The sequence below is a fragment of the Ahaetulla prasina genome, chromosome 13 (genome assembly GCF_028640845.1).
Source record: "Ahaetulla prasina isolate Xishuangbanna chromosome 13, ASM2864084v1, whole genome shotgun sequence".
Lineage (NCBI taxonomy): Eukaryota > Metazoa > Chordata > Lepidosauria > Squamata > Colubridae > Ahaetulla > Ahaetulla prasina.
In genome coordinates this window covers 2,579,171-2,607,076 of record NC_080551.1, presented here as the reverse complement: position 1 = coordinate 2,607,076, position 27,906 = coordinate 2,579,171, and the positions used below count along the sequence as shown (strand labels likewise).

At 44.8% G+C, this 27,906-nt stretch overlaps 1 protein-coding gene across 9 annotated transcripts in view; it reads left to right on the top strand.

Annotated features, from left to right (window-relative positions):
- Positions 1 to 27,906, top strand: part of MAP2K5 (mitogen-activated protein kinase kinase 5) — a 197,670-nt gene that overhangs the window by 161,246 nt on the left and 8,518 nt on the right. For 5 of the 9 annotated variants that reach the window (XM_058156774.1, XM_058156770.1, XM_058156771.1 and 2 more), the window contains 3 exons: positions 4,389 to 4,450; positions 7,149 to 7,194; positions 26,710 to 26,748. In XM_058156774.1, the coding sequence (XP_058012757.1) occupies positions 4,389 to 4,450; positions 7,149 to 7,194; positions 26,710 to 26,748 (147 nt within the window). Of the gene's footprint in view, positions 1 to 4,388; positions 4,451 to 7,148; positions 7,195 to 26,709; positions 26,749 to 27,906 lie in introns of those variants that run through there. The other 4 variants (XM_058156772.1, XM_058156773.1, XR_009152052.1 and 1 more) reach the window with 3 other exon arrangements.

Below are 27,906 nucleotides of genomic sequence, written 5' to 3'. Positions count from 1 at the left end.
TCACTTAACAACCATGGCAAAAGGGGTCATAAAAGTGGTGGCTCATTTAACAACTGCCCTGCAGAACAATGGAAATTCTGGTTTCAATTGTTGTAAGACAAGGACTACCTATAACGCTTGGTTATTTTAAAACTTTAAAAAAAAAATCTTTGTATTCCTGAGGTTACACAGATACCTCCTCTTTGAAATGGAGAGTTAAGAGTATGAATTTGAAACAAAACCTTTGGGTCTTGGAGCCCAGGGACTAATCATCTTTCTTGTCCCCAAATCGGAAGGACCCCCGCTCTCTTAATTTGCATCACCACCACCCTGTCTCTTCCTTTAGAGACTCGGTAAAGACACCTCTCTTTTCTCAGGCTTTTAATAGTTAATTATTTTATTATTCATGTTTTAATTTACTTGTTTTATCGTTGGGTACATGGCGTGTGATATGTGTGTGTGTGCAGGGCTCTGCTGATTTAAATTGCAACTTGCCTAGAATGTTCATTTCAAGCCAGAACCAAACACGATATTTCTACGGATGTATAGCTCAAGTAAATCATACATAATCAAGTAAATAATTAAAATCTGGAGGCCTTGTTTAATCGGCTGCATGTCTGTGTGATCAAAAGCATTAAGGAAAAGGATCAAAGGTGCCTGAGGAATGGCTCTGGCCAAACTTCCTGCATGTGTCGAAGCCCGGCAAGCCCAAAACCAGCCACTTCCGTCCACTTGGGTCACGTGGCTCAACCCATAGCCGGAGGGCTGTCACATCCACAAATTAAATATTAGGGAAGGAGTTTAAAGTTCAACCTCCTCTTTCTCTCTCTCCCCCCCCCCCTCAGATTTTCTGCTCCGTGCTTTGCTTGTTCTGCTTGAATGCCTTGCTGACGAGGTCTAATAGCAAAATGCCACACCGGGGTCTGGTTGGAGTTTCCCACATATTAAACATTCTGAACTTGTCCTTTCGCTCAGAGATTGTGCATAATTAATAATTAAACAGCTTCTGTTGTAATGGGTTGACCTCCTTGAACTGTTCATTATTCACAAGGTAGAGGCAATCACTCAAAACACTCCCACCACCATCAATGCCACCCTGGACGGTGCATTTCTGCGCTTGTCCTGCCAGCGTTCAGAAGAGTCAGAGGGCTGCGCTGTGCAAGAACTGAGGTTGCTTCCATCATCGGCTCCTCAGGAGGCCTCTGTGGATCTTGGATGGAGACTAGTGTTAGGAGAACCTGCCGTGGGGCTGATTTGAATCTCCTTCCTAATTTGTACATCCCCCCAAAAGGTGTTGGAAATTTCTGGTTCAGATCTTGCTGGAGCCCAAAACTCCTGCTTGGCCTTCAGCCAGACGTCTTGTCTCCCCTCAGGAGGGTTTCTGAGGAGATGAAGAAGGGAGGAGACAGAGAGACCAGCCCTGCGCAGGATTCTTCAACGAGAGCAGTCGGGAGTTCCTGGGCTCAGTTTGGATTTTTGAGAGCTGATGAGGAATCTCTAACAAAATGGCTATCATGGGGGGGAAAGAGGTGGCCATTTGCAAAGTGGCTGCTGTTGGTAGCACCTGTCCACGAAAACAAGACCCACGTGTGTATGGGAAAAATGGACTTCTCAAGCTGCCTCAACCTTCTGCACAGCTGAGGCGATGCAAGTGTTCGGTTCAGAGGCCTGGTTGGAAAAACGAGTCTATAGTAGGCATCTTATGGGGAAGGAGACCCTAACAAGAACATTTTTGGAGCTCAAGATTAAACTTTGCTCTCTGAGCTTGGTTGCTTGCTTGCAGATGTTTCATCACGCGACTGGGTACAAATAGCCCTCAATTTACGACCATAATCGGGACCAGAATCCCATCTCTAAGCAGTGCGGTCAAGTGAGTCAGGTGACCCAGGACCGATTTTAAGGCAATCTGACTTAAGGCACTTGCTTGTCAGAAGCCAAGTGGGAATGTTGCAAATGGTGATGCTGCACCCATCATAAATACATACTGGATGCCAAGCCCTCAAGTCACATGACCACAGGGATGCTGTGATGGTCCTAAGTATGAGGACTTGTCGCAAGTCACTTTTTTCAGCACTGTCTTAAATTTGAACACCGCATGAGTGGTCATAAGTCAAGGACTACTTGCAACATCAGCGTCCAGAGGAGGAAGAGGAGGGTGCTGATGACTTTACCCAGTTGGGTCATGAAGTGTCTGCAAGCAAACAACCAACTGAAGGAGCACCAAGGATTCCACGGGGGGAGGCCTTGCCTGTCGTAAGGGGGCAAAGAGATTTCCTAAATGTGGGACCAGTGATTGTCCCCAGATCTTCACTTCCAAATTCCACAGGGGGCTCACATCTGTAAAACCCTCAAATATGCCATATTAGCAGGCCTACCTGTTAGGTCTGTTGGAATGAATATTGTGGAAGGCAACGATCTCCAACCTTGGCAACTTGAAAACTTGTGAACTTCAATCCCCAGAATTCCTCAACCAGCTATGGCGGACGGCAAACACCCACAAGCTATGCTGGCTGAGGACTTCTGGGAGTTGAAGTCCACAAGTCATAAAAGGGCCATAGTTCCCCATCCCTGATGTTGCCAAGGTTGGAGACCCTAAGTGGAAGGCAAACACCCACAGGGGGCCCTGAAATTTCCCTTCATGTAATAACAGAGGTGGAGAACTATGGCCCCTTTATGACTTGCGGACTTCAACTCCCAGAATTCCTGAGCCGGCGTAGCTTGTGGGCATTTGCCTTCCACCGTAGCTGCTTGAGGAATTCTGGGAGTTGAAGTCCACAAGTCATAAAAGGACCATTGTTCCCCATCCCTGATATAATGGAAGCCCCAACCAAACCCTCCGAGGGCGAGTCTCTCTCACAGCTTCCTTGCAGGGCCTTCAGTGAAGGCGAGGCCTTTTTGAGCCTTGTGCAATCCACAAAATGTGTGTCAAAGGCAACGCTCCGAATCTTGTCGCCTTGTACTCTTCAGTTACTTTTGATTTAATTGTGTTTTGCTGCAATTTCTGTTTGTTTGAATTGGAGACAAAGCCTTAATAAGAGTTCTAGTTAATTTTCTATCTTGTAATTACCACTCTCATTTTTCTGATAATTGGGCCGTCGCAATTATATGTATATTTACTAATCACTTCAGCAGCTCGGTGGTTGCTTCTTGCCGCCGCCATTGAGAATGACATGCACACACACATGTGTTGGCGGAGGAGCTTTGAGCCTCCTCCTCCTCTCTCCTTTTTAAACTCTCCCCCCCCCATTCTCCCCATCGCATCCAAGCCATTTCCCTCGCAACCCTCCCTAATGAACCCCTCACATGCATTTGACACAGTTGTGTGCGAGAGAAATTGTTTGGCTCCCGCCAAATGTTACACGCTCTGAGTTTCTTGCCTGCAGCATTAGAAGGTTGTATGTGATGATAGATGGCTCTCGCAAACGGCCAAAAGAGGCAAAGCACGGCGAGATTAAAATAAGTCATTCCTTTGTTAATTTAAATAGGTGCATGCATCATACTTTGCAGAGCACTCGGGGACAGAGCCGGGTAAGGTGGCGGGGGAAACGGTAGCAAAAGCTGCCGAAAGATATTTTTAATAGCAAATGAGAATAGATGAGAAGCAAAGTCATTTGCAGCTGATTCCTGTTGGATGTGGCTCTCTTGTTCCAACTGTAGGACTAATGAGATGACTGTTAAAGTCCTCTACAGTGCCATTGCATTACATCCTGAGCTGTTAGACTATAAACACTGGCAAGTCTTTCTGTCATTCTGGGGCGGGAGGGGGGCACCGCCGGGCCTCCCCATGTGTGCATCTCCCTTTCACAGAGACCGAGCTCTTCCCCTTGAAATAACACGGGGACACCCCCCCCTCGTTGGCGGAATATATCGGTGGGTTCTCCTTTTGTTGGGTGGTTGGTTAATTAGCTCTGCTCTCTCTCTCTCTCTCTCCTTTTTTTTTTTTAGTTCTTTATACACTCCTGGCTTCTTCTGTTTAAATCTAACAAGATTTGGGATTGCTAAGTGTAAATAAATAGCAACTATGATGGAGGAAGCGAAGGTCAACACAAGAATAATTTCCCAGCTCTTTGTTAATTACAAGACCATTTGGGTGTTACTTAAATAATCATTAATTTCTCATTTACACTTTCCCTACCTTCTTGCCTGCCCCGTGGCTATCATTGTCCGTTTCCGACTTCCCTCTTGGTTGGATTTCTACGTGTGTTTTCCCCACTGCGTAACGCTCATTACTTTTAAATGCAGGGTTTCCTTTTATTTGATTCCGGTTTTTTTAAAAACGTCTTCATTTGTTCGCCGTCAGAGAACAACGGCGCAATTTGACTAATTTGGACTCAATGCTTCTCTCCTTCTTTTTCCTTCCCTCCCTCCCCTGCCCTCTCCCCCTTCCCATGGCCAAAACTGGCTTGTAGGAATCTCCTGTCCTTCCGGTTGGGGAGTTCTCGGAGCCGTTTGTACACTTCATCACTCAATGGTAAGCTTGGTTTGCAAATGTGCCGTGCCCTCGGATGTAAATGATACATGCCATTAACTCCCTGTATCACAGGACCTTATGGCTTCCTCTGAATCTTTCCAGGGCTCCAGGGACCTGGCAGGGCTGGGCCAGCTGGGCCAGCAAAGCTGAGCAAACTGTTTAAATTATGTAAACGTTATTTACACAAAGGGTCATAAAAGTACTTTGGAGGGGGACTTCTTTGCCCCCACCCATAAACAACTGGGAATCGGGGTGGATTCTCGGAGAACCGGTTCCGTGCATTTCTACAGGCGCACAGGCATGTGTTCAAAAATCCCTTGGATGAAGATGATAGATCATCGTATTTCCCCGTCTATTATTCAAGCATTTCTCTCCTTGCTTAGAAGAATAAGCTCCGCTTTTAAAGGGGGTCTAAACTGCAGCCTCGATTAATTTGTGGGCTTTTCATTTGGAAGAAATTTTTACGGGGTCTGTTTTTGGGGAGGTTTTCTGAGGGGGGTGCATTATTTAAACGACACTGTGGGGCATGTTTTCATTCTTCCAGAGGACTGGCTAATGGTCAGCCAGGAAGGCTCCTTAAATTAAAAAAGCACCATTAAAAGAAAGCCGGTGCAGTTTGAAGTCAGAATCTCCTGAGCGCTAAAAGGTTAACTTACCCTAGCAAAGATACGTTCAGTGCCTCTTTTATGTGGAAAGCTGATAAACAAGTATTTGAAGGCTAAAAGAACAAGCAGCTTACAGCCTAAACATGGTGGATGAGAGCTAGAATTATTTTTTCTTCTCAAACAAAATAGCATAATTTAGTAGAGGAATGGAAGACAACCCGATCCACACACCAAGCCCAACGCTTATTAAAATGTAATAACAGCAACCCTGTGTTATACAGAGAAAGACAGCGGTCATACCAGTAAAGTTGCATCCCTTTAAAAAACTGAAGGTCTGTTCTCTTTTGTGGAAGGGATGGGAGAGAGAAGCGTTCAAAGCTATGCCTGAGACCAATACAAGAAAATTACCCTCAGCACCACACAGAATTGGGCCAGCCGCTTGCAGTACTAATAGGAATATCCCTGTTGAAAAATACTGATGCTGAACAATCAAAATGTATGGAAAAAAAACCCTACACACAACACACACACACTTTCCTTTGTTCTAATTTTCCTTTCCTTTGCAAGTAAAGTTTTTGACTGATGTCAATAGAATTAACTTTGAATGAGGTAACCAAGTGGGAGAAGCCTTGGAATAGCTGCTGATGACTGAAGCCTCTCTTGGAATATTCCAAAGGGAGGTGTGTGTGTGTGTGTGTGTGTGTGTTTTTAAAGAGAGAGAGAGAAGGAATTAACAGTGTGACTATTGTTAATTGAAATAATAAATACAAGGCTTATGTTTATTATAAGGCCCATCCACTTTGGGGTAGATTAGATTTCTGTAGCAAAGCTGGAACCGTGGGTGATCTATCTTGCTGTACCTTTTCCACTTCTACCCAGAGATTAATCAGAAAGCATATTGTTTTTATATTTTTTAATTGAGGCAGGAGGAGGGCTAACCTCCACAGATATGTCCACAGATGTCAGGTGGAGACATAAACGATAGCACATAATAGCCTCCTTCTCCCATAAGACCCAGCTACTTCGGAATGTCAGATTAAGCGTGCTGCCAAGGTGGCTTAGAACAGCTTGCAAAGAATGCGCCGAGGGAGCTGGTGCTGCAGACGGGATTGGGAAGTGAATGGGGACGGTGGCAGAGTACGGCCTGGCTGGTTGTGCGGGAGAAATTCTGGGAGCTTCACATAATTCTGTGGAGATTCTCAGTCATCCATGTTTGTCCCAAAGGGGCTTTTTCAAGAGGCAATGTTTTTCCTTGATCTTCTGGCTGAAGAAACTGAAGAAGCTTCTTGGATGAGAAGCAAAACGTCTTCAAGGGAAAACAAAGGAAGCCCAGTTGCCTTTTGAAAAAGCATCTTTGGGAGGACCCCACATAATTTCCAATCTAGTAGCCTCGCCTTTCAAAAAGGGAACTGTACTTTGGGAATTGAGAAGTACGAACCAAAAAAATCCAGATTCCTTCCAGCTTCTTTCTCTCCCGTCCTCTGTCTGCATGGGGAGAAATAGGCCAGTTGTAGGATTGCTGAATTCACCATTGCAAATCATTTGAAAGCTCAAACTAATAAGGGTCTTTTTTAGAAAGAGATGGGATTCCCAAGGGGATTTAAAAACAAAAATCCACAAGGACACCAAAGTTGTAGCCGAAAAAGCTGAAAGTTTGTAGGCTTCTGACAAGCTGGATCAAAGAATAAAGAGTAAACTCAGTGGCAGAAGTGAACAGATTTCCATTTTGGCTACCCTTTGGAGAGATTGTTTTTATGAGCTTCTGTTGAGTCATCTTGGATGATCAGGGTTTGCCCCAGGCCTGCTTCCCCAGTTTTTCTTAAGTCCCTGACATGTTCTAAATCAGCATCTAAAATGTGTTACAGCAAATTGAGAAAGAAGATGGCTTGTTCCTTCTCAGCTCATTGAAGCATAAAATATATTTTTTTTCTTTAAAAGACACCATTTGGGGCACTTTTTAAAGCAATCTTGAAAGATTCCCCCTTGGTTAATACAATTTGGTTTATGACCGTTGCTCAAGCATTATGTGATATTTAAAAATCTTCTTGGGACATTTCCTAACTTTGTTTTTTTTTCTCTCTCCGTGTTGTCAGTATGAGGAAGCAACCAAAAGAACGGCCAGCCCCTGAAGAATTAATGGTGAGTCGGTCTGGCTCTACAGCCTCGGAGAGATAAACCTCAAAAGTTATATTGATTTATGATACATGCAAGTTTGTTTATTGTCTTTTCCCCATAAGTTAACTAATATCAAATCTAAACTTTGCTTCCAGCACTGGCATCCAGCAGACACTATTGAGATCTCATGATTTCATTAGCATTGTTAATCGTCTGGTAAAATTTAAGGGTGGGATCAGACATGTATTAGCAAAACCTTCTTGGAACTTTCTGGCCTTTGGTTCAAAAGAGACTTTCTGTCAAGGAGATTATTCAGAGTCTTTCCTTAATTTGTTGAATTATGTTTTTTTTTTTAAAAAAATTCCAGATTCATGTGTGTGTGTGTGTGTGTGTGTATCAATATTAGTATTTGTGATATTGAGTACCATACTATACAAATACTATGCAGTATTTTTATTCGGAAATGGGTGGATGGGAGAGCCAGACTTCACCTTGCTAAGGTTTCTAAAGAAAGGCCGTAATTTCCCCAAGTTTTCTTTGTTTCTCTTTGTTAGTAACAATGTGAAAGATGAACAGGTTTCTTTTTCCTGCTTTCTTTAGAATGAGTATTTATTTCTGTATTTATTTTTTTATTGCTATTAAATTTCTATAACACCCAACTTCCAATGACTCTGGGCAGCTCACGAAAAAACCATTTTTTTTAAAAGGATACAATTAAAAACAAAAAAAAAAGGAATAAAGGCACCTAAAGATCCTAAAAACCTCTATACCCACTTAGCTGTACATCGTTTATTTGGGTGAAAGATTTGGGGTACTTTTTATATATCGGGGGAAAACAGAAGAAGGCGGATGCCAAGTTCCCATTAAAGTTAAAGGAGGATGGCCACGATCCGTAAAAATCACGCGATTCATGTTGCACCGTTTGGGCTTGTCTTCTTCAAACAACAGGACCCGTGTTCGTATGCCGCACTCACAGCTTAGTCTATGTGTGGAATTGCTTTGGAATCTAGTGCTGGGCATGGTAGTGATTGGGAAAGGAAACGGTTGTTGAACATTTCTGTTGAACTGATCCCAGCATCTTTCTCTGTTGCTTTCTTCACATTAGTGAGACATTTGACCTCGAATCTATTTTTAAAAGCCAGTAATTTCTGTTGATGTTGAAAAGAGCATTTAAACAACTCTTGATATACCTAAACGATGTGGGACTTGGTGTTTTTCTCCACACCACCCTGTTCTATTTCTGAGTGCTGTTAGTTGAAGCTGCCTTAATTTGCCTCTTTTTCTTTCTTTCTTTCTTTCTTTTTTATTAACTTGGGATGGTTGGAAGGTTCCTGCACTTAGTCACATCCGAGAGAACTTGGAACAGGTTCTAGAGATGGCGATGCATTTACCTTACAGAATGTTATTATTCTATGCCTGGGTGGCTTGACTATTAAACCAACAGAATGGGGTTTCATAAAATCCGTAGCTCTTTGTAAATGCAATGCTTTCTGTGATGCAATAGGCCCGGCACTTATAAATAAAACATCTGCAGATCGCACTTCACAACCCTCAGTATATATCTGTGTGTGTGTGTGTGTGTGTGTTCAGAAGCTATAACGCCACTCCAGGGTGTAAAGCCATAAAGACGGAGGCCAAGGGGTGAGTGCCGATAGGAACAGAGACGCAGAGTTATATATCTTTCCAACTACCTGCCCTGAAGTGCTCGGTTCAACTCATAAGGCAGTATCTTTCCCCCTTTAATAATTAAAAAAAAGCATGACAGCTTCAAAAAAGAGAGTTGGGCTTCTTTTAAGATTTAGTACTTTCTCTCAGGTTGCTTTTTCTCCTTTGAAAGCGGCCTTCTAAAGCAGCTGCTTACCCAGCGAGCTTGGCCCTTCGGTACTGACGAGATCTCCTGCCCGTGGAGGGAAGGCTGGTTCAGGTCTTCTTCGCTTATGGATCTGTGCGGGATCTTGCTTGGCCACACCTGCCGTTGGCTTCCTTCTAGGGTGGACTAGTGGATTGAGGGTGGTAGGTTGATTTTCCAGATTCATCCTTATTTGGTTCTGGTTTTTGCTTACGCTGCAGAATTGCAGATGGGGGCTGGCTACACTGTTCTGGTGAATGACTGTGACACTTCACAACAGTGATTTTAGGCCCCACGCATTATATTGGAAGGATATTTTTTTAATGGCCAAAATCTCCTGAGACAGTGGCATTCTCACCTACAGATTCACAAAGTCTTGAAAGATTTCAGACAGATTTTCTTTTTAATCAGGGAAGGAGGAAGGAGCCACTTGCACAGCAGCAGTTATTATTATTTATTATTTATTATATTTGTATACCGCCCATCTCCCGAAAGACTCAGGGCGGTTCACAGCCAAAAAACAACAGAAAACATATAATACATATAAACAGCTAAAAGAATAGACAGTTAAATTCAATTGATGCCCTAAAACTTTTAAATACAAATTTAAAACCTCAATTAAACCCCTTTTTTAAAAATCCCAATTTAAAAACTACGTTCAAGCTAGTCCTGCTCTTCGAAACAGCAACGTCTTCAGCTCGCGGCGGAAGGACCTGAGATCGGGGAGTTGACGAAGCCCCAGAGGGAGCTCGTTCCAGAGGGTAGGGGCCCCCACAGAGAAGGCCCTCCCCCTAGAGGTCGCCAGCCGACATTGTTTAGCTGACGGTATCCGGAGGAGGCCCTCTCTGTGAGAGCGCACTGGTCGGTGAGAGGTTAATGGTGGCAGTAGGCGGTCCCGTAAATATCCCGGCCCTAGGCCATGGAGCATTTTAAAGGTGATAACAAGTACCTTGAAGTGAACCCGGAAGACCACCGGGAGCCAGTGCAGACTATGCAGGAGGGGTGTTACACGGGAGCCACAAGGTGTTCCTTCTATCACCCGCGCAGCCGCATTCTGGATCAGTTGGAGTCTCCGGGTACCCTTCAAGGTGAGCCCCATGTAGAGAGCATTACAGTAGTCCAGGCGGGATGTAACAAGGGCATGAGCGACCGTGCATAAGGAAGCCCGATCCAGAAAGGGGCGTAACTGGCGTATCAGGCGAACCTGATGAAAAGCTCCCCTGGTGACAGCTATCATATGATCTTCTAAAGACAGCCGTGCATCCAGGAGGACGCCCAGATTACGAGCCCTTTCCGTGGGGGCCAATAGTTCGCCCCCAATGGTCAGTGATGGAATTAGCTGACTGTACCGGGCCGCCGGCATCCACAGCCACTCGGTCTTGGTGGGATTTAGTCTGAGTCTGTTCCTCCCCATCCAAACCCGTACGGCCCCCAGGCACTGGGACATCACTTCAACAGCCTCGTTGGGGTGGTTAGGGGTGGAAATATAGAGCTGGGTATCATCAGCGTATAGATGACAACTCACCCCAAAACCACGGATGATCTCACCCAGCGGCTTCATATAGATGTTGAACAGAAGAGGCGAGAGAACCGACCCTTGCGGCACCCCACATAAGAGGCGCCTTGGGGTCGATCTCTGTCCCCCCGTCAACACCGTCTGCGACCGGTCGGAGAGGTAGGAGGAGAACCACCGATGAACAGTGCCCCTCACTCCAAGTCCCTCGAGTCGGCGCAGCAGGATACCATGATCGATGGTATCAAAAGCCGCTGAGAGATCTAATAGGACCAAGACAGAGGAACAACTTCTGTCCCGAGCCCTCAAGAGATCATCAACTAGCGCGACCAAGGCTGTTTCCGTGCTGTGACCAGGCCGGAAACCGGACTGGAATGGATCAAGATATTCTTCTAGTCTTTCTTGTTTTCCTCAGGTGAGAAAGCCAACAGTCTGCTGATGTGTTCAAGTAGCATTTTCATCTTAACCATGCAGTGGAACTGCACCAATTTCTCTGTACTGTTTTAAATGTCATTCCGGTGGTGGATTTCTGAAAATCTTTTAGCAAGACAACATGAGGCATTGGCCATCTTTTGGACAGACGCGTTGAATTTTGCCAAGGGGAAAAGCAAGAGAGAAATGATTGGGCATAGACCAGTTGGAGCAAAGATCGAAAATTAAGCTACTACAGGTAGCTCTTGACTTCACAATCACATTTGGGACCAGAATTTCGGTCACCAAGGGATTTGATCATTAAGCAAGTCATGACCTGATTTTACAACGATTTTTGCTATGGTCATTAATGAATCCAGCATCCCCAGTTGACTTTACTTCACTAGAAAGATCCCAATTATGAGCACATGGCCACAAGACTCTGTAGCCATCATAAATGCAAGCTGGTTGCCAAATGCTTGAATTGCAGTCACATGACCATGCAACAGTCGTGAAGATGCATCAAAAGTCACTTTTTCTGAGGCCATCATAACTTTGAACCCCGTTAAATGGTCGCAAATCGAGGAAGTTCCTGGACAAGAGCAGCTCTCTAACTCATTTCTTAGCTATAGAATGAGAAAACAGCTACAGGCTCTTCTGGCTGCATGGTTACTTTAGAATACAATAGATCAGGGCTGTCAAACTCAGACCCGCAGGCTGGATGCATCACACGCTGGCCACGCCCGGTTTAGCGAAGGAAGGAAAGTCCTGATATGTCACATGATGCCGTCATGACAACGTAAATTTGATACCGTTGCCATAGATCATTTAATCTAATAAACAATGGCAGCAAGGTGAATACAGTGATACCTTGGTACTCGACATTAATTGGTTATGGGGAGCTACAAACTACGACTGCCAAACCACGTGACCCTTTGTTTTGGCTGGAAAAAAACTTTCTGTCTTTCCTTTTTCCTATGTCATCCACCTTCCCAGCATGGCCGACTTCCTGTCTGTCTCTGCGGCCATCCCCCTCATCCTCTTGCAGTGCACCGAATACCAAAGAAACTACGAGTAGTGGGGCAACATTTTTGCATCAAAATACATCCAGCATCAAATTTGACAAGTTTTGAAGCTGTCGAATACGGAGGTACCACTGTATTGCAGCATTTCACCTCTCTGTTAGCTAAATCAGGACATTGCTCCAAAATCCAGTTTTGACTGTTATTGATCATCATTTTTTCCAACATCTCTGTGGAATGCTGTCCACCAGTACTGGGCCTCGGTAGACATACACTTGCACAGGTCCACAGAGGAGGCCCTTCATGGGAGAAAAGAGTTTGCTATCTGTGAGAGCGTTGACGTTCAGAGAAAACCTTTCAACAACATGAATGCAAGGCCCCTCAAAGTCTACTCCAAGTGGTGTTCTGTCCACCTTTTGACTGGAGGGCTGCCTCTGACGTGCGCCTACCAATGTTGTTTCCATGTGTTGATGACATTGGCACAGCAATAGCGGAAGCGAGCTTTGAATTGGCATGCATCGCTACCTCCTTTAGATCCCTCCTTTGCAATACCTTACGGCGCCATTTCACCTGGCCGCAGTGCTTACATCCTTCATAAACTACTGGTCGATCCAAGAGAAGCCCATTCCTGCCTGCTTACAAAGGGTAGCTGATTTGAAGAAGCAGGAGAAAGACGTCTGTTTATATGTTGGTCGGAGGGACGCAGCCCTGCACGAGAGGGACGCACGAGAGAGGGACGCATGTGGGGCGCCAGGTCATGCGGCGATACGCTCGGCTTTGGCCACCGTTGATTTTGGCCTCAGTGGCACCATTTTCCCCAAAGCTTTCAGTTCCTAAGCTCTATTTAATGGAATCTATGCATAGTAAGTAACCAGGTCAGAGAGAGACAGCCTTCCCCGTTTGAGATCAATCGCTGGCTAATACTTTATCTAGGTCACTTTATTATCTCGTGGCGATGCCGTTCCCATCCACCGCCTCCTTTCGTAAGACACACTTCAGCTGTGGGGAAAGTGTGTTAGCGCATACATATTAAAAACATATACCCATTCTATCTGTATGTAAATGCACAAGGCACAGCTGGATATTGCCAAGGAGTTTGATTTACTAATGGTTATTATCTGTTCTCGCTGTTCAGTGGCAGGGAGAGTTCCAGCAAGCATCCGAACATGGAAATTGTCTCCCAGTAGTGCTAGCCTGCTTTTGAGAATTGTTTAGAAAGGCGGCCCGGCTTCTGGGGCTTTGGCACGACTGCCTTTCTGAAGGGGCTCCGGCAGCCCCTCGCTGAGTCCTCCTTCCCCGAAAGAAGAGAACGTCCCGGGGGACTCCTGAAAGCCACCCCTCCACTGGACTGTCCTCCGCCATAGAAAACTGTACCCCCACCCCAGGGAAGCTGGCGGCACCTCAACTTTGTCTATTGGAACCCCACTTCCCAAAGGAAAGAATGGCCTTGGATCACACTATATGGACGCTGAGGTTTCTTAATGTCACCTCTCTGCTTCTAGCTGGCTCTTTGGGGAAGGAGATAAAGAGTCTGTATGTCTATCTGTCTGTCTGTCTTTCTAATCGATCTTCTATCATTTATCTATCGATATCATCTATATTCTGCCTATCCCTCTATTATCTATCTCTAGCAATCATCTTTCTGTCTATCTATCTATCTATCTATCTATCTATCTATCTGTCTCATCTATTCTATCTATATCTATCTATCTATCTATCTATCTATCTATCTATCTATCTATCTATCTATCTATCTATCTATCTATCTATCTACTATCTTTTATCTATCTATCATGTATCTATCATCTGTTGAATTTCTATGCCACCCATCTTACCAATACAGCCACTCTGGGTAGCTTACAATATAATAAAAGAGTTCAAAAGTGCTAAAAAAAATAAAATTAGAAGAAAAAGGTTAAAAGTTAAGAACCCAGGCGATGAGCAGCCTGGGGACAAGAATCTTCTCTACCCCATCAGCCACCCCCAAGGTAGCAGCCCAAGCCAAGCAGCAGAGACAAACTGTTCCAGAAGGCCAGGGGAGGGTTGTGTGGCTCTCACCTTTGTCCGCCTGCATTCAGAGCCTGCCTGGGTTAACCAGAAATGCCATTTCAGAAACGATACCAAATGGGCTTTTCATGTTTTCCCCCCTGCGCAGATACAGACAGTGAATGAAGGCAAATAAACATGTCCCAGGATACAGGATCCAATCTGGATCAGTCTACCAGAACGTGGTGGAGAGAAGTTCCCCAAAGATGAGCTCCAGCATGAGTCCAAAAGCTCAGAAGACTAAACCTCTGGTTCTGGTGACCCACCTAGATTGGATCCTGCAGATATACACAATCTCTACCTCAGGGGTGTCAAACTCAAGCCCCATGGGTCACATCCAGCCCATGGCGTGCATAGATCTGGCCCTGGAAACAACGAGGGATCGGCCCGCAGTGCCTCTGTCAGTGAAAATGGCACTCCGGAGGGCCACATGCAGCCCTCCCGAGCTCCGTTTTCACTGGCAGAGGCTTGCAGGAGGACGTCACAGCCGGAAACGGAGCTCTGGGGCCTGTTTTTGCTGGCAGACCACTCAGGACACCACAGGCGCCCCGACACGAGTGACATTGAGCTGGCCACGTCCCCCTGCCCCCCCCCAAGGTCATCACAACCCTAATGCGGCCCTCAATGAAATTGAGTTTGACACCCCTGCTCTTCGGCACATCCCCCTTACTTGCTTCTGATTATCTTTAATCTTTTTGACCTGGAAGGCACCTTTGCATCCCCAGCAGTTGGGGCCAACCAGTTGAGACGAAGAGCCTCTGTAGGGCCAGGACCAGAGGTGGGTTTCAGCAGGTTCTGACCAGTTCTGGAGAACCGGTAGCGGAAATTTTGAGTAGTTCGGAGAACCGGTAGTAAAAATTCTGACTGGCCCCGTTCCCATCCATTCTTGCCTCCCAAGTCCCAGCTGATTGGGAGGAAATGGGGATTTTGCAGTAACCTTCCTCTGCCACGCCCACCAAGCCATGCCACACCCACCAAGCCACACCCACAGAACCGGTAGTAAAAAAAATTGAAACCCACCACTGGCCAGGACAGAGCATGCTCTTCTTTGGAAGCTGAAGATGAGCACATGGACTGTGTTTGAAACCTCACTGTAAAGAGCCAACTGGAGGGTGGGTGAAAGTTACTCATAAACGTTCATTAAATAGGAAACTGCCTCACTGAGGCATTCTGGGTAATGATGTCAGGATGCAGGTAGCAGAAATCGTCCTTTGCATTAAGTTGCATCATTTACACAATAACATCATTGCACCAATGTCAAAAATTGTCCTGGGGATATGTGAAGTGCATTGTCTTGCGGTCCATCTAATCATAGTTAAGTTGTCTAAATGTCTACAGAGATTCTCAGTCATGCAGATCATGGTTATACCAAAGGTGTTTTTTCGAGAGGCAACTGGACTTCCTTTGTTTTTCCTTGAAGACGTTTCATGTCTCATCCAAGAAACTTCTTCAGTTCAGTTCAGGAAAAAAAAAAAGAAAATCCAGTTGCCTCTCGAAAAAGCATCTTTGGGCTCTAACTAGGCTTTGTTGTCTTGAGGTCCACCTACCCCAGTCTGATTTTGTCCGACAAAAATCTGCCATAATAACAAATGCATAACAATCCATAACAAGCTGACTTCTAACAAACTGAATTTGATGTATCCATGTCTAACTAAGTCGTTTTCAAGAGATCTAATGTTGACAAAATCTTGGAAAATTATTACAAATCCCTGCTACCCTTAGATAAGAATAAAAGACAGGAAAATGTACAGTATTGGGAATGCAGCATTTGATTCAATGTGTTTACTGCAAAGTGCAAGTATTTTTAGTTAGGTGACAATAGATTTTTTTTTAAAAAAAATTGCTATTCTCTTTTAATGGTTTTTCTATCATGGGATCCCATGTTAGGCAAATGCTATTATCTCCCTTAAAGCCACTGGGAGGTCCATGTCGTTTTGTGGCCCACTAGAGAGAGGAAGTAATGGATCTCCTGCCTTCCATTAAAAGTTTGTCCTTGCATAAAAGCTGTTGACTAAATCTACAGATAAGCAGTGAGGACAACTCATGGGTTTCAAACTCTTAGGCACAACTACATAGTTATAGGATAGAGGAAATGTAAATAGAATGGAGTTGACTTTCTGGATTGTGAAATCAGAATCAGGATAACAGAGTTGGAAGAGTCCTTGGAGGTAATCTAGTCCAACCCCCTGCCCAAGCAGGAGACCCTACAGTATTTCAGACAAATGGCTGTCCGATCTCTTCTTAAAAGCCTTCAGTGATGGAGCACCCACAACTTCTGAAGGCAAGTCATTCCACTGATTACTTGTTCTCACTGTTAGGAAATTTCTCCTTAGTTCCAGGTTGCTTCTCTCCTTGATTAGTTTCCATCCATTGCTTCTTGTCCTGCCTTTAGGTTGACCACCCCCCGCTCTTCTTTGTGGCAGGCCCTCAAATATTGGAACACTGCTGTCGTATCTCCCCTAGTCCTTCTTTTCATCAGACTAGACATACCCAATTCCTGCAACCGTTCTTCATGTTTTAGTCTCCAGCCCGCTAATCATCTTTGTTGCTCTTCTCTGCACTCTTTCCAGAGTTTCAACAACTTTTTTATATTTGGTGACCAGAAAATAAAAAAGCCACTTTATTAATTTACAAGGCAGTGAATTAGTTTTGCATCTTGCAAAAACAGCAAATCCAATTGCTTGAAAGTCATCTTGAATACAATAACAGGGATTGGTCAGGAGAAGGGAGGGGGTTATGGTAAAGTCTATGTCTGTATTATCAATTTAATGCATGTAAAAAGACAAAAGGATGCCAATCCTGACTTTTCAATGCCAACCACATGGATGCCACTGTGCAAGGAATCCTCATCCTCTTCCCAGCATTCCTAAACATTTACAGATTGCCTATATGGATGGAACATGGACTGTGGAGTTGTAGGTCCAAGAGTTGAGGAGGTGCAGAGTTCTCATAGCCTCTGGGACTCTTAGGGGGGTTGCTGCCCACACAGTGTCAGACCTGCTACTATTTAAACCTTTACAAAGTAGAAACGATTCTTGGCTCCATTTGTTGAGAAAGGTATAGTTTTATTAGAAGTCATATGTATTGCAGTAGTGCATAGCCAAAACTGAGAATTGTGCATCAAAATCCCTAACTTCAACTTTTCCCTCTGCTAGTTCCCTCCCATTGCCCACCCCTGTGCCACCATAAGGGTCAGTTCAAGCACAGGATTCTTGGTGACCTTGAAGCAGCTTCTTGAAGAGATACAGCACTTACTTTCGTTTTCCCCTTAGCCTCCCCCTAGTTCAGTGACGGCTAACTTTTCCTGGACCGAGTGGCCAAAGCATGCGCAAGCCCACACCCAAACCCCCAAAATGCCCCTGCAGACACCCCACACACGCACACATGGCTGTCCCACACGCACCCACACACACACACACACACACATGCACTGTGCATGCGCAGCAGAGACCTGACGACCAATTGGCCGGTGGGAGCCATTTGTGTATGTGCGGCAGAGCTGAACCAGGGTGACGGCCTGCGTGCCCACAGAGAGGGTGCTGCGTGCCACCTGTGGCACATGTGTAGGTTTGCCATCACGGCCCTAGTTCATGGCAGTCTGGCTCTCACACACAGTCTCCTCAGGATAAAATCTAGGTGCAACTGTCAAGAGCCGGGTTAGTGTCAGGGTTCCAAGTAACACACCCAATGGAATCAAAACTCCAAGGCAGGCATATTTCTCAAAGTATAGATTTATTAGGCATGTCAAATTGGCACATGAGGGAAACCCGACTCTAAAACCCCCTTGGGCTTCCCACCAGTTAAAAATAAATTTTTCTTTCCCCTGCCCATCCCATGGCCCAATCAGGTCATTGTCCAAGGGTCAGTTGGTCTCAGATCCCACCTCCTTGCACCTGGTGGGAAAGTCCTTGGTTCTCAGAGGAAAGAATTTTATTTTGGCTACAATCCCCCAGCTATCTCTACCTCCCCTCTCCCATTCGTTCCCACAGCTCAACTCATCTGCGCTGTGGCAGCCCTGAAGGTGCCAGGGGAAAAGGGGCCGTGGTAGCTCAGGCTGTAGAAGCCTGTTATTAAAACACAGCAGCCTGCAATTACTGCAGGTTCAAGCCCAGCCCAAGGTTGACTCAGCCTTCCATCCTTTATAAGGTAGGTAAAATGAGGACCCAGATTGTTGGGGGGGCAATAACAACTTATTAACTTTGTTAACTTTGTTAACTTTGTTTACAACTTTGTAAAAATATACAAATAGAATGAGACTATTGCCTTATACACTGTAAGCCGCCCTGAGTCTTTGGAGAAGGGCGGGATATAAATGTAAATTTTAAAAAAAAATGGCTGCAGGGCTGACAGCAACTTCTAAAGCTGGAAGATCTGAACCGATACATCCAGGCCTAGTTTTGCTTGTGCCTCAGAATCTAGATCTGTTGTCATCTAGAATTAACATTCGTGGGGGGGAAGAAATATACGGGTGGCTGTGCATGTTTTGCATTGTCCACAAGGTCCGATACATGCAGCTGAATAGCAGCCACAGCTGTGGAATTAGTCCAGTGCTGATTTACCCTGTCAGGAGGCCGAACTGATTTCTAGCAAGTGATAAAATTACCTTTTTCCCCCCTTGATTCTTTAACAGAATTGCCTTTTTTCCTTGATTTTCCTTTAAAAGAAGATTTTCAGGTTACTTAATAAGAGATCAAATATTTTAAAAATCCAGGATTAAAACCAAACGCAAACAAAAGCAGGAAAACACTCACTTGACACAGTCAGAATTAAGAGGACAGGAATGAGTCAAAACTCCCAGGAGAAGGCATTTCAAAAGGTTGATACTGAAGGTCACCACCCCCAGGGAGACCCTTTATCCTGAAACCCCACCCCCACCCACCCACCCACCCACCGCCCGGGCCCCCTAATTGTCCTGCCTCTCTCCAAAGGCTGAAAACCTTGCAAATGCACCATCAGGCTCTGTGGGACGCTAGACTCCATCCATGGTTGTGTGAATAGATGTGAGAGTTACAGCAGAGGCTGACAAGATGATGCTTGCTTGTTAATCTAGGACACCAACCACCAGGGACCCTTCCTACACCAGCCCCGCCAAAGTGAGTTGTGTTTGTGCGCCAGTCCCTTCACAATTGGTCTCGGCAGGTAAAAATAGACTTTAAAATAGGTTGAATTGGCAGGAGCTCAGCGACGGAGGGGGAAACGCAGGGACTGACATCTGCTCTTGACGTAATGTGCGAAAGGGCTCCCATTAGGGAATGGGAACGTTGATCACCTTAACTGGACCTTCACAACTGGGAGCCTCCTGGTGCCGGGAAGACCCCCGTTCCAGGATCCAGTCCAAGGATGGGCCTGTGCGTGGCCATGAAGCATTTCCCATCCTGGGCAGCAGTTGGTGGGATCCAGTTGTGGGAATTGTCGTCTTTCTCACCCTCACCGTGTGCGGAGTTGAGACAATGCAGGACCTCTGTGAAGAGCATCTAGGCAGAAGGCTCCTTAATTGGATTTCCTGATGACTGACAGGGTTTCATTATCACAGGAACTTTCTTTGGTTAGGCTGCCCCATGGCTGGGATGTCCCCCTTCCCCCTCCGTGCTCTGCTTTATCCCTCCAAATTCCCAGTGGTGCAATCACAATGGCGAACGAGCCTTTTAGCACCTTCGTTGTCTCCTTCCCTGGTGGCAGCTGGACCCAGCTGGTTGTGAACAAGAGAATCTTCTACTGACAAAGCCCTTTACGCGCACTCTCCCCCCCCCCTCTCTCTCCCTCTCTCTCTCTCTCTCCCTCTCTCCCCCCCCCCGCACCGCCCACACAGTTTCAATCATTTTAAAACACACACGCACACACAAATACACACACCCCACCAAACCTGTTGAGGATTCAAAGTAGCTTGAGATGTGGAAGGAGTGTTAAGTATTTGTAATGGGGAGATGAGGGCCCCGGGGACGCAGGGAAATAAACAACCACAATTAAGCCCAAATCTGCCATAGCAAAATCCAAGCTTAACATGTGCCCCCCAGACCGTTTGCGGAGGGGCGGCATTGAGGGTGATAAAGGAATTGATTTCTGTCTTGTTTACACTTTGCCAGCCCCATCTCGATCAACCAGGGAGATAAATATTTCATACATACCCTGATTTTAGTTAATTTCCCCCCTCCCAGATCCTCACAGTGGGTCTGCTCTCTTCTCACAGTGACCAGGCCTAAGTTTCTTCGGCATTCACACGGAGCAGCTAATTGGCTATGAAGGGCCCCTGTGTTTAAATGGGCTTGACAGGAATTTAAATTTTGTTTCAATCAACCTCTGCCTTTGCAGCCTGCTCCACTTTCTAATTTTTAAATTAAACATCATTTTATATTATTCCTTCTTTATAGATAGACTGGCTTTCAGTTCCTAGTTTTAATGTCCACTACAAGCCCACAACCACGCTTGGGGTTCATGAAGACCCTCAAGCCTGCGCCCAAGCCCCCAAACCTTGCCTGCGACTAGTCAATAGAAAAAGGATTCTTTGGTAGAAGGCCACCGGCTTCTGTGGGATTGAAGTCAAGCTGTGGAATGCCAACCCCTCTTGTAAACCAGTCAGCTGCCATGGTTCTGTGTTTAGCTCCCTGGGAGTAAAGAAAGGAAAGGGAGGTGCTACCCCTGATCTGGTGGAATTGAGCAGGGGCTGAGTAGTGAAGACGTTGGTTGGTTGGTTGGTAGGTTGGGTGTTTGATTGGTTGATTGATTGGTAGGTTGGTTGGTTGGTTGGTTGGTTGGTTGGTTGGTTGGTTGGTTGGTTGATTGGTTGGTAGGTTGGTTGGTTGGTTGGTTGGTAGGTTGGTTGGTAGGTAGGTAGGTAGGTAGGTAGGTAGGTAGGTAGGTAGAAAGCAAGAAAGCAAGAAAGCCAGGAGAGCCTGTGGGAAATGGGTTCATGCAGTAGAAGGTGAGGGTACAGGTAATCCTTTATTTACAACAGTTCAGTTAGTGACCATTCAAAGTTACAACATCACTGAAAAAAGTGACTTATGACTATTTGTCAAGCTTACCACTGTTGCAGCATCCCCATGGCCACATCATCAAAATTAAGAAGACCCTTGGCAACTGACTCCCGTTTATGATGGTTGTAGTGTTCCGGGATCATGTGATTGCCTTTTATGACCTTCTGACAAACAAAGTCAATAGGTAAACCAGATTCACTTAACAACCGTGTAACTAACTTGATTCATTTAACAACGGTGGCAAGAAAGGTTGTAAAATGGGGCAAAAATGTCTTGCTCAGCAACATAAATGTTGGGCTCAGCTGTAGTAGTAAGTTGAGGACTACCTGTATTTTCTCCTCCAACAGATCCTTCTCTACAGTAGTGGGGGAAAGATTTCAGAAGATACATTCTGGGATTATCCTGTATTCTCGTTGCATTGCAGGAGAATGCTGTAATTTCTCCCTAAAGCAAAGCCGAGTCACAGATTATCTAGGTTGTTTTGTCATGGAAGCCTGACTTTCTAGCTAGCTTTTATTAATGATTTAATTACTTAAATGAAGAGATAGAGGAAATGTTTATCAGGTTTGCAGAGATAATATGGGGTATAATAGCTGATATAGTAGAGAGAAAGAAAATTCAAAATTTTGAATTGTGTTGAATTGGATTTGGATTTGGATTGAATGTGATGATTGAAATGGGCTGCAAATTACAGAATGAAGATTAATTGAGACACATGCAAAACTCTTTATTTAAGGAAATTTACCTTCTCTACCGGTTCGGAAGTGAATGCACCATGTGCACATGCAGACCCTCTGCGCATGCACAAACCCTTCTGTGCAAGCTCAGAGGGTAAAAAAAGGTTACTTCCTGGTTAAAACCAGGAAGTAACGATAGGTGGGTGGGCGGAGCCTCGCGCCTCACTACCGGTTCAGCCAAACCGGTCCGAACCAATAGCATTTCATTCCTGCTTCTCCCTCTGCCAATGAATCAGGTGCTTGACTCTCAAGAGATTGGAGTATGGTGGTCGGTTATGAACTGATTCACACAAACGCTTCAGCAACTCTAAACAGGGTTGATCTCTACCTCCATTGCCAGCAACCCAGATGATGAGTAAAATACTTACTCTTGCCTGGCCCTATAACAGTTGTTGTGATGGTCCAGGTAGACTCCGTTTCTCCTTCACCTGACTCCGCCTAATCTGCCTTGTCAAATTGTAAAGCTCTGTTTGACTTATCTGGAAGTAACCTTAAATTGTAATCTTGTAAGGATTCCTGTGCTGTTTCCCTCTCTCCTTCTCCTAATGAGGTTATGACCAAATGCTCATTATAATTGCTTTAGACGCCTTTTAATTTTCAAGCTTATTAATCATAAGAAGAGTTATTTAAAATTGCATAAATTAATCTTAGATTAAAAGCCCATCAAAGTCTCAAAACAATTAAGAATAAGTAGGATTTCCCTGGGGCAGCAAGTTTTATTTTAATAGTGTAGCCAGGTGAATATCGGAACATTTGAAGTGCAGGGATGATTAATGTTTCCGACAATTTTGGAGGAGAGATTTTAAAATGGCAACTCCAGCGCTTACTGTGTGATTCAGAGCTATTGTCTCCCACGTCCGCTAATGAGCATTTTAATTACAGCGTGGAATAGGGCACCGAACCATGCGAGAGGCCAATTCCTCCATTGGAAAATAGCAATGGAAAAAAGTCAGCTTCAATTTGGCTCCTTGCTGGGGTTGTGTTTTTACTGCTGAAAGCACGTGGCTGGTAGAGAGGATTGGGCAGGAGGCTGCAAGTTTGTGTTCCAACTCAGATGGCCAAATAAAAGGCCCGTTCATTGGCTCCGGTTCCTTGTTAGCACTTCTCGTTCTTTGTGCAGTAATAGCTTCTGGTTTCTTGTGAAGCACAATAAAATTTTTCCAATGGGCCAGAGAACAATACGGGATCCATTTAAGAACTTAATTTCAGCATGTTCTAAATTGTCACACCTGGATAAAGGAGGCCCTTTACTATTTCCTTATAGCCCAATTAGAGGAACAGGAGAGTCAGCAGCCAGCTCTTTGTGGGCAAAATAATGCAGCACCTCCAGGCTTCATGGATATGACTAGTTGGGCAGATGGGCCGACCAGGTGAGAGTAGCTGATGGGTCTTCCACTCTCAGTGAGAGAGGGGGTCTGTTATCTATATACATACATATGTATATGTTTTCTAAGCATTTGATTAGATTAACAGAGTTGGAAGGGACTTTGTAGGTCATCTAGTCCAACCCCCAGCCCAAGCAGGAGACCCTACACCATTTCTGACAGAGGGCAGTCCAGTCCCTTCTTGAAAGCTTCCAGTGATGAAGCTCCCACAACTTCTGCAGGCAACTTCTGCTCCATCGGTTGATGGTTCTCACTGTCAGAAAAATTCTCCTTATTTCCAGGTTGCATCTCTCCTTGCTCAGTTTCCATCCATTATTCCTTGTCTGGCATTCAGGTGCTTTGGAAAATAGTTCAACCTCCTCCTCTCTATGTTGTGGTCCACCAGCAACCAACAGAGCTGGCAACAGATTCGGATAGTGAGGAGGTTGGGGAGGAGCGTGGGCCAGTCCTGGAGTATGGGGAAGGCTTTGACAAGGGCTCTGCATCGGAGGCAGAGAGGGGGCCAGGACCATCTGTAGTTATGTGCTGCCTCTGGAATCTGAGCCTGTTCCCAGTGCGCGCATGCGCAGAGCTGCCAGGAGGCAAGAACAGTTAAGACAAAGGGGGTGACTCAGGAGTAAAACTTGGAGGTGATTGACTCTGTACTCTGTTTGGCCTTGCAAAACTAATTGGCCATTAGGTCTCTGGCAGCGTTTCAAGGGAGATAAAGGTGGGTGCTTATTAGCATTATCTTGAAAGAATGTGACAGACATCTGTCAGACTCTTTACAGAATGTTTTTGAATTATTACAGGCTGTGAATGACCATAATTCACAGCTGTTTAAATAAAAGAGGGGTTTGGGGGACTAAGTTAAGCTTTCTCAGGGAGCCTAAGTCAGAACACTTTATGGTAGCCCCTCAAATATTGGAAGATGGCTATCCTGTCTTCCCTGGTCCTTCTCTTCACTAGACTAGCCCTGCCCAGTTCCTGCAACCGTTCATGGTATGTTTTAGCTTCCAGTCCCCTCATCATCCTGGTTGGTCTTCTCTGCACTTTTTCTAGAGTCTCTACATCATTTGTTATAGTGTGGTGACCAAAACTGGATGCAGTATTCTGGGTGTGGTCTTACTAAGCCTTTATAGAGTGATATTAGTACCGCCCTTGATCTTGATTGTATCCCTCTGTTCATGCAATTTAGGATTGCATTGGCTTTTTTGGCTGCCACTGCACACTGTTGGCTCATATTTAGCTGGTTGTCCACTAAAATTCCAAGATCCTTCTCTCAGTTACTGCAGTTAAGCCTGGTTTCACCCAGTCTATATGTGTCCTTTTGGTTTTTCTTGCCCAAGTATAAGACTTTATTTGTCTCCACACTGAATTTCATTTTGTTAGATAGGGCCCAGGGTTCAAGTCTGTCAAGATCCATCTGGATCTTGAGCCTATCATCTAGGGTGTTGACTATTCCTGCCAGCTTAGTATCATCTGCAGTGTATAAGCAGACACACACATGTATCTAATACAACACACACAATATGGCTATGTCATAAAAGAAATAAAAGAAAATAAACATGTTATTTGTTATAAAATAAGTAAACAAACGAACAATCTGGAACAAAGAGAAAGAGAAAACTGACCTTCAGAGGGGCCTGTGAAGATGCTTTGAGCAGTCTTCTGGGGATGCAGAAAGGAGCCTTGGGGAGGACTCATCCACGTAACCTTTCCATGCGTCAGATTCTCTTTCGGAACATGACGTTCAGCCAATGGCGATCTCTGCTAACCGTAAAATAAAAAAGAAAACCAACAATTGGGCAAATCCTTTGGGGTTTTGAGTAGAAGAGGACAGAATGGTGTGTCAGGACTGAACCCCCAAAGCTTTTGACCTGTCTAAGGCTAACGTCAAGGAGCCTAACAGTTGGTTTTTGCAATAAGCCGTAATGTGGTTTGTTATCTTATTATTGCTATTTAACGAACATTACGGTTTGTTGCAAATAATATTACTATTGTGATTACTTAATTATAATTATTGATTCAGCTTCTTGTGAATTATTATTATTTACAGCCAAAATACCCAAGTAAATGTGGTTGATTTGGTTGAATGTGGTATGAACCCAGCCCGAATTTTTTTTGCTTATGATTAAGCGTGACTTAGTGGCTTAGTCAACAGATCTCGGTAAAACAAGCCAGTTTTTGTGTGGATCCAGCCAGTAAGTATCACCTTCTGTTCAATGAAGAACTTCCACACCAAACCAGAGTATTTTTAAGGAAAGAATTCCTACAGAATTGCTGGTTTTCTGTTTTGTACAGAAGGATTCAAGAGTCGTGCTCGGCTGCAAGGTTCTTGTTTTACAAATCGAACAGTGTAGCCTGAAGAAATACTAATTTCTCTGCTGGCTAAGGCACTGTGGGTTTCCCCCCTTTCTCTTTATGCTGTCCTGACTCAAGTCCTGACCAGCAAGCGTGCGATGCCCCCAGCCCTAATGTGCCATTAACGATAGGTTAATGTACAGGATAATGTTTGACAGGCTCTGGGTTCATTACGCTTCTGAGTATATAAGATCTTTCTTGCAGAGGCCCAAGGTCTCATTGCATTATATCACGCAATAAAAATACCCTTTTAATATCACACCCTAATAAACTGTACTTGAAGTGCCATCGGAGGGCACCACAGCCCTTCCAGCAACTTCGCTTCCGTTTGCAACAGTTGGAAATTTCCATCTTATTTTATCGTTTCTGATCCAGATGTTTCCTCAGATTTGTATCTAAAGGAAAGGCAATGGCCTCTTGTGGTTTAGGTGCAGGGATAAATCCAGCTTTTCACTTTTGCTATGTCCCATTGTGGGGCATAGCAAAGCCTTACTGCAAAGTCCATTTCAGCAGCGGGTACCCTGAGCCTGGAGGGTCTCGGGATTGGGCCTTTGATGGATGGACGTTGGTGGGATCCAGAATGCTGTGCTAGATTCTAAAAAGCTTCTGCCCAACCTCAAAAAAAAAAATATTGCTTGTTATGATTTAGAAGTCTGAAAGAGCTTTGAGAATATTTTTCCTCACCTGAGGTCCCAAACCTTTAAAGAGGAAGCGAATTTTAGACTCCTTAAGTTCCACTACTTAATGTATTTAACATACACAAGATTACGATAAAGTATGTCTGAACATGCTGGGCTGTGCAAATAAACCACTTTGCTTGCCTACATTTGAAAAAAAAAAAAGCTGCGTAACTGGCCAAAGGGCCTTATGAAAATATGGGCCTCAGTTCACAAAAAATGTTCACTTGGGCCTCCGTTCACTTTTCATTTTGATCTTTTGATTCTTGCTCTGCTCACTCACTCCCAATATCTCTGTGCAAGGATGTTTAATTCTGTACCTGACCCAGACACAGTCTTCTAAAAGAAACATTGAAAAAGGGATGACGGAAAACTAGCCCATCAAATCTCTTCCAAAATACCCCAAACCTGCAGATTCGAAATTCTGATGTAAATAATCAATTTGAATAAAATGAGCAGCTGTCTCCTTTTTAGATAAAGTCACTCTCCTTCCACCAGCTATAATAAAAGGAAGTTTTGGAATAGAAATGTTTGACTAACTAACCAACATAACTGACAATGCCGATCATTCTGCTTCTTTAGGAAAGTGGAAGCTCTTTTGATGGTTTGAGGACTCAGCAGGTAAAAAAGTTCAGGAAAGTTCAATTAGAACTGAGCTGGAAAGGTCCTTGGAGGTCTTCTAGTCCAACCCCCGCCTCAAGCAGGAGACACTATACAATGTGAGACAAGTGGCTGTTCAGTCTTCTTAAAAACCTCCAATGATGGAATACCCGCAACTTCTGGTGGCAAGCTGTTCCACAGGTTAATTATCTTCACTGTTATGAAGTTTCTCCTTAATTCTAGGTTGCTTCTCTCCTTGATTAATTTCCATCCGTTGTTTCTTACCTTCAGGTGCTTTGGGGAATAGATTGACCCCCTTTTCTTTGTGGCAGCCCCTCAAATATTGCAATACTGCTATCAAGTCACCCCTGGTCCTTCTTTTCTCCAGACTAGCCATGCCCAGTTCCTGCAACCATTCTCCATTCAGTTCCTTCAGAAGCAGAGCAAGAAAGTACACATTGCTTTGGGGGTGCTGGGGGTGGGTGGGTTTCATAGCTCAGATCGTCCCCAAAACAAAATGAATGCAATTGATTAATTGGACAATGAATCCTGGGGAGGTCCAGGGGAGAAGGGGGGGACTTTACCTATGCTGGTTTTCGCGTGAAAACTTTAGAACTGGCTTTGCTACTTCTGTGCCTATGTGGGATTATCAGTACAGTAGTTATACTCTTGGTAAAACGATGTCCCAGGAGCTTCTTTTGCTGCATTTACCAACAGAACAGTTGAAGAAAGTCTTAACACCTGGATTAAGGATAACCCCAAGAAGGAAGGGAATTGGGAAGGTGCCAGGCCAGGAAGTTCTAACAAGTTCTGGAGAACCGGCAGCAGAAATTTTGATTAGTTCGGAGAACCAGCAAATACCACCTCTGGCTGGCTGCAGAGTGGGGTGGGAATGAAGATTTTGCAGTATCCTTCCCCTGTCTTGCCCACCAAGCCATGCCCATCAAGCCACACCACGCTCACAGAACCATTCGTAGAAAAATTTGGATTTCACCCCTGTGCCAGGCACAATTGCAGAACGAAACTAAACGCTCTTTGGCCACCTCCTCCTCCTCCTCCTCACTAAAGGTCTTGGAAAGAGTTAATCGCCTTACACAAAATTGGTGGCTCTAAGAAGGCAGCCTTTCTCAAGAAAACGAGATGTGACAAGTTCATTTAAAATGCCTGTTTTGTCATTGT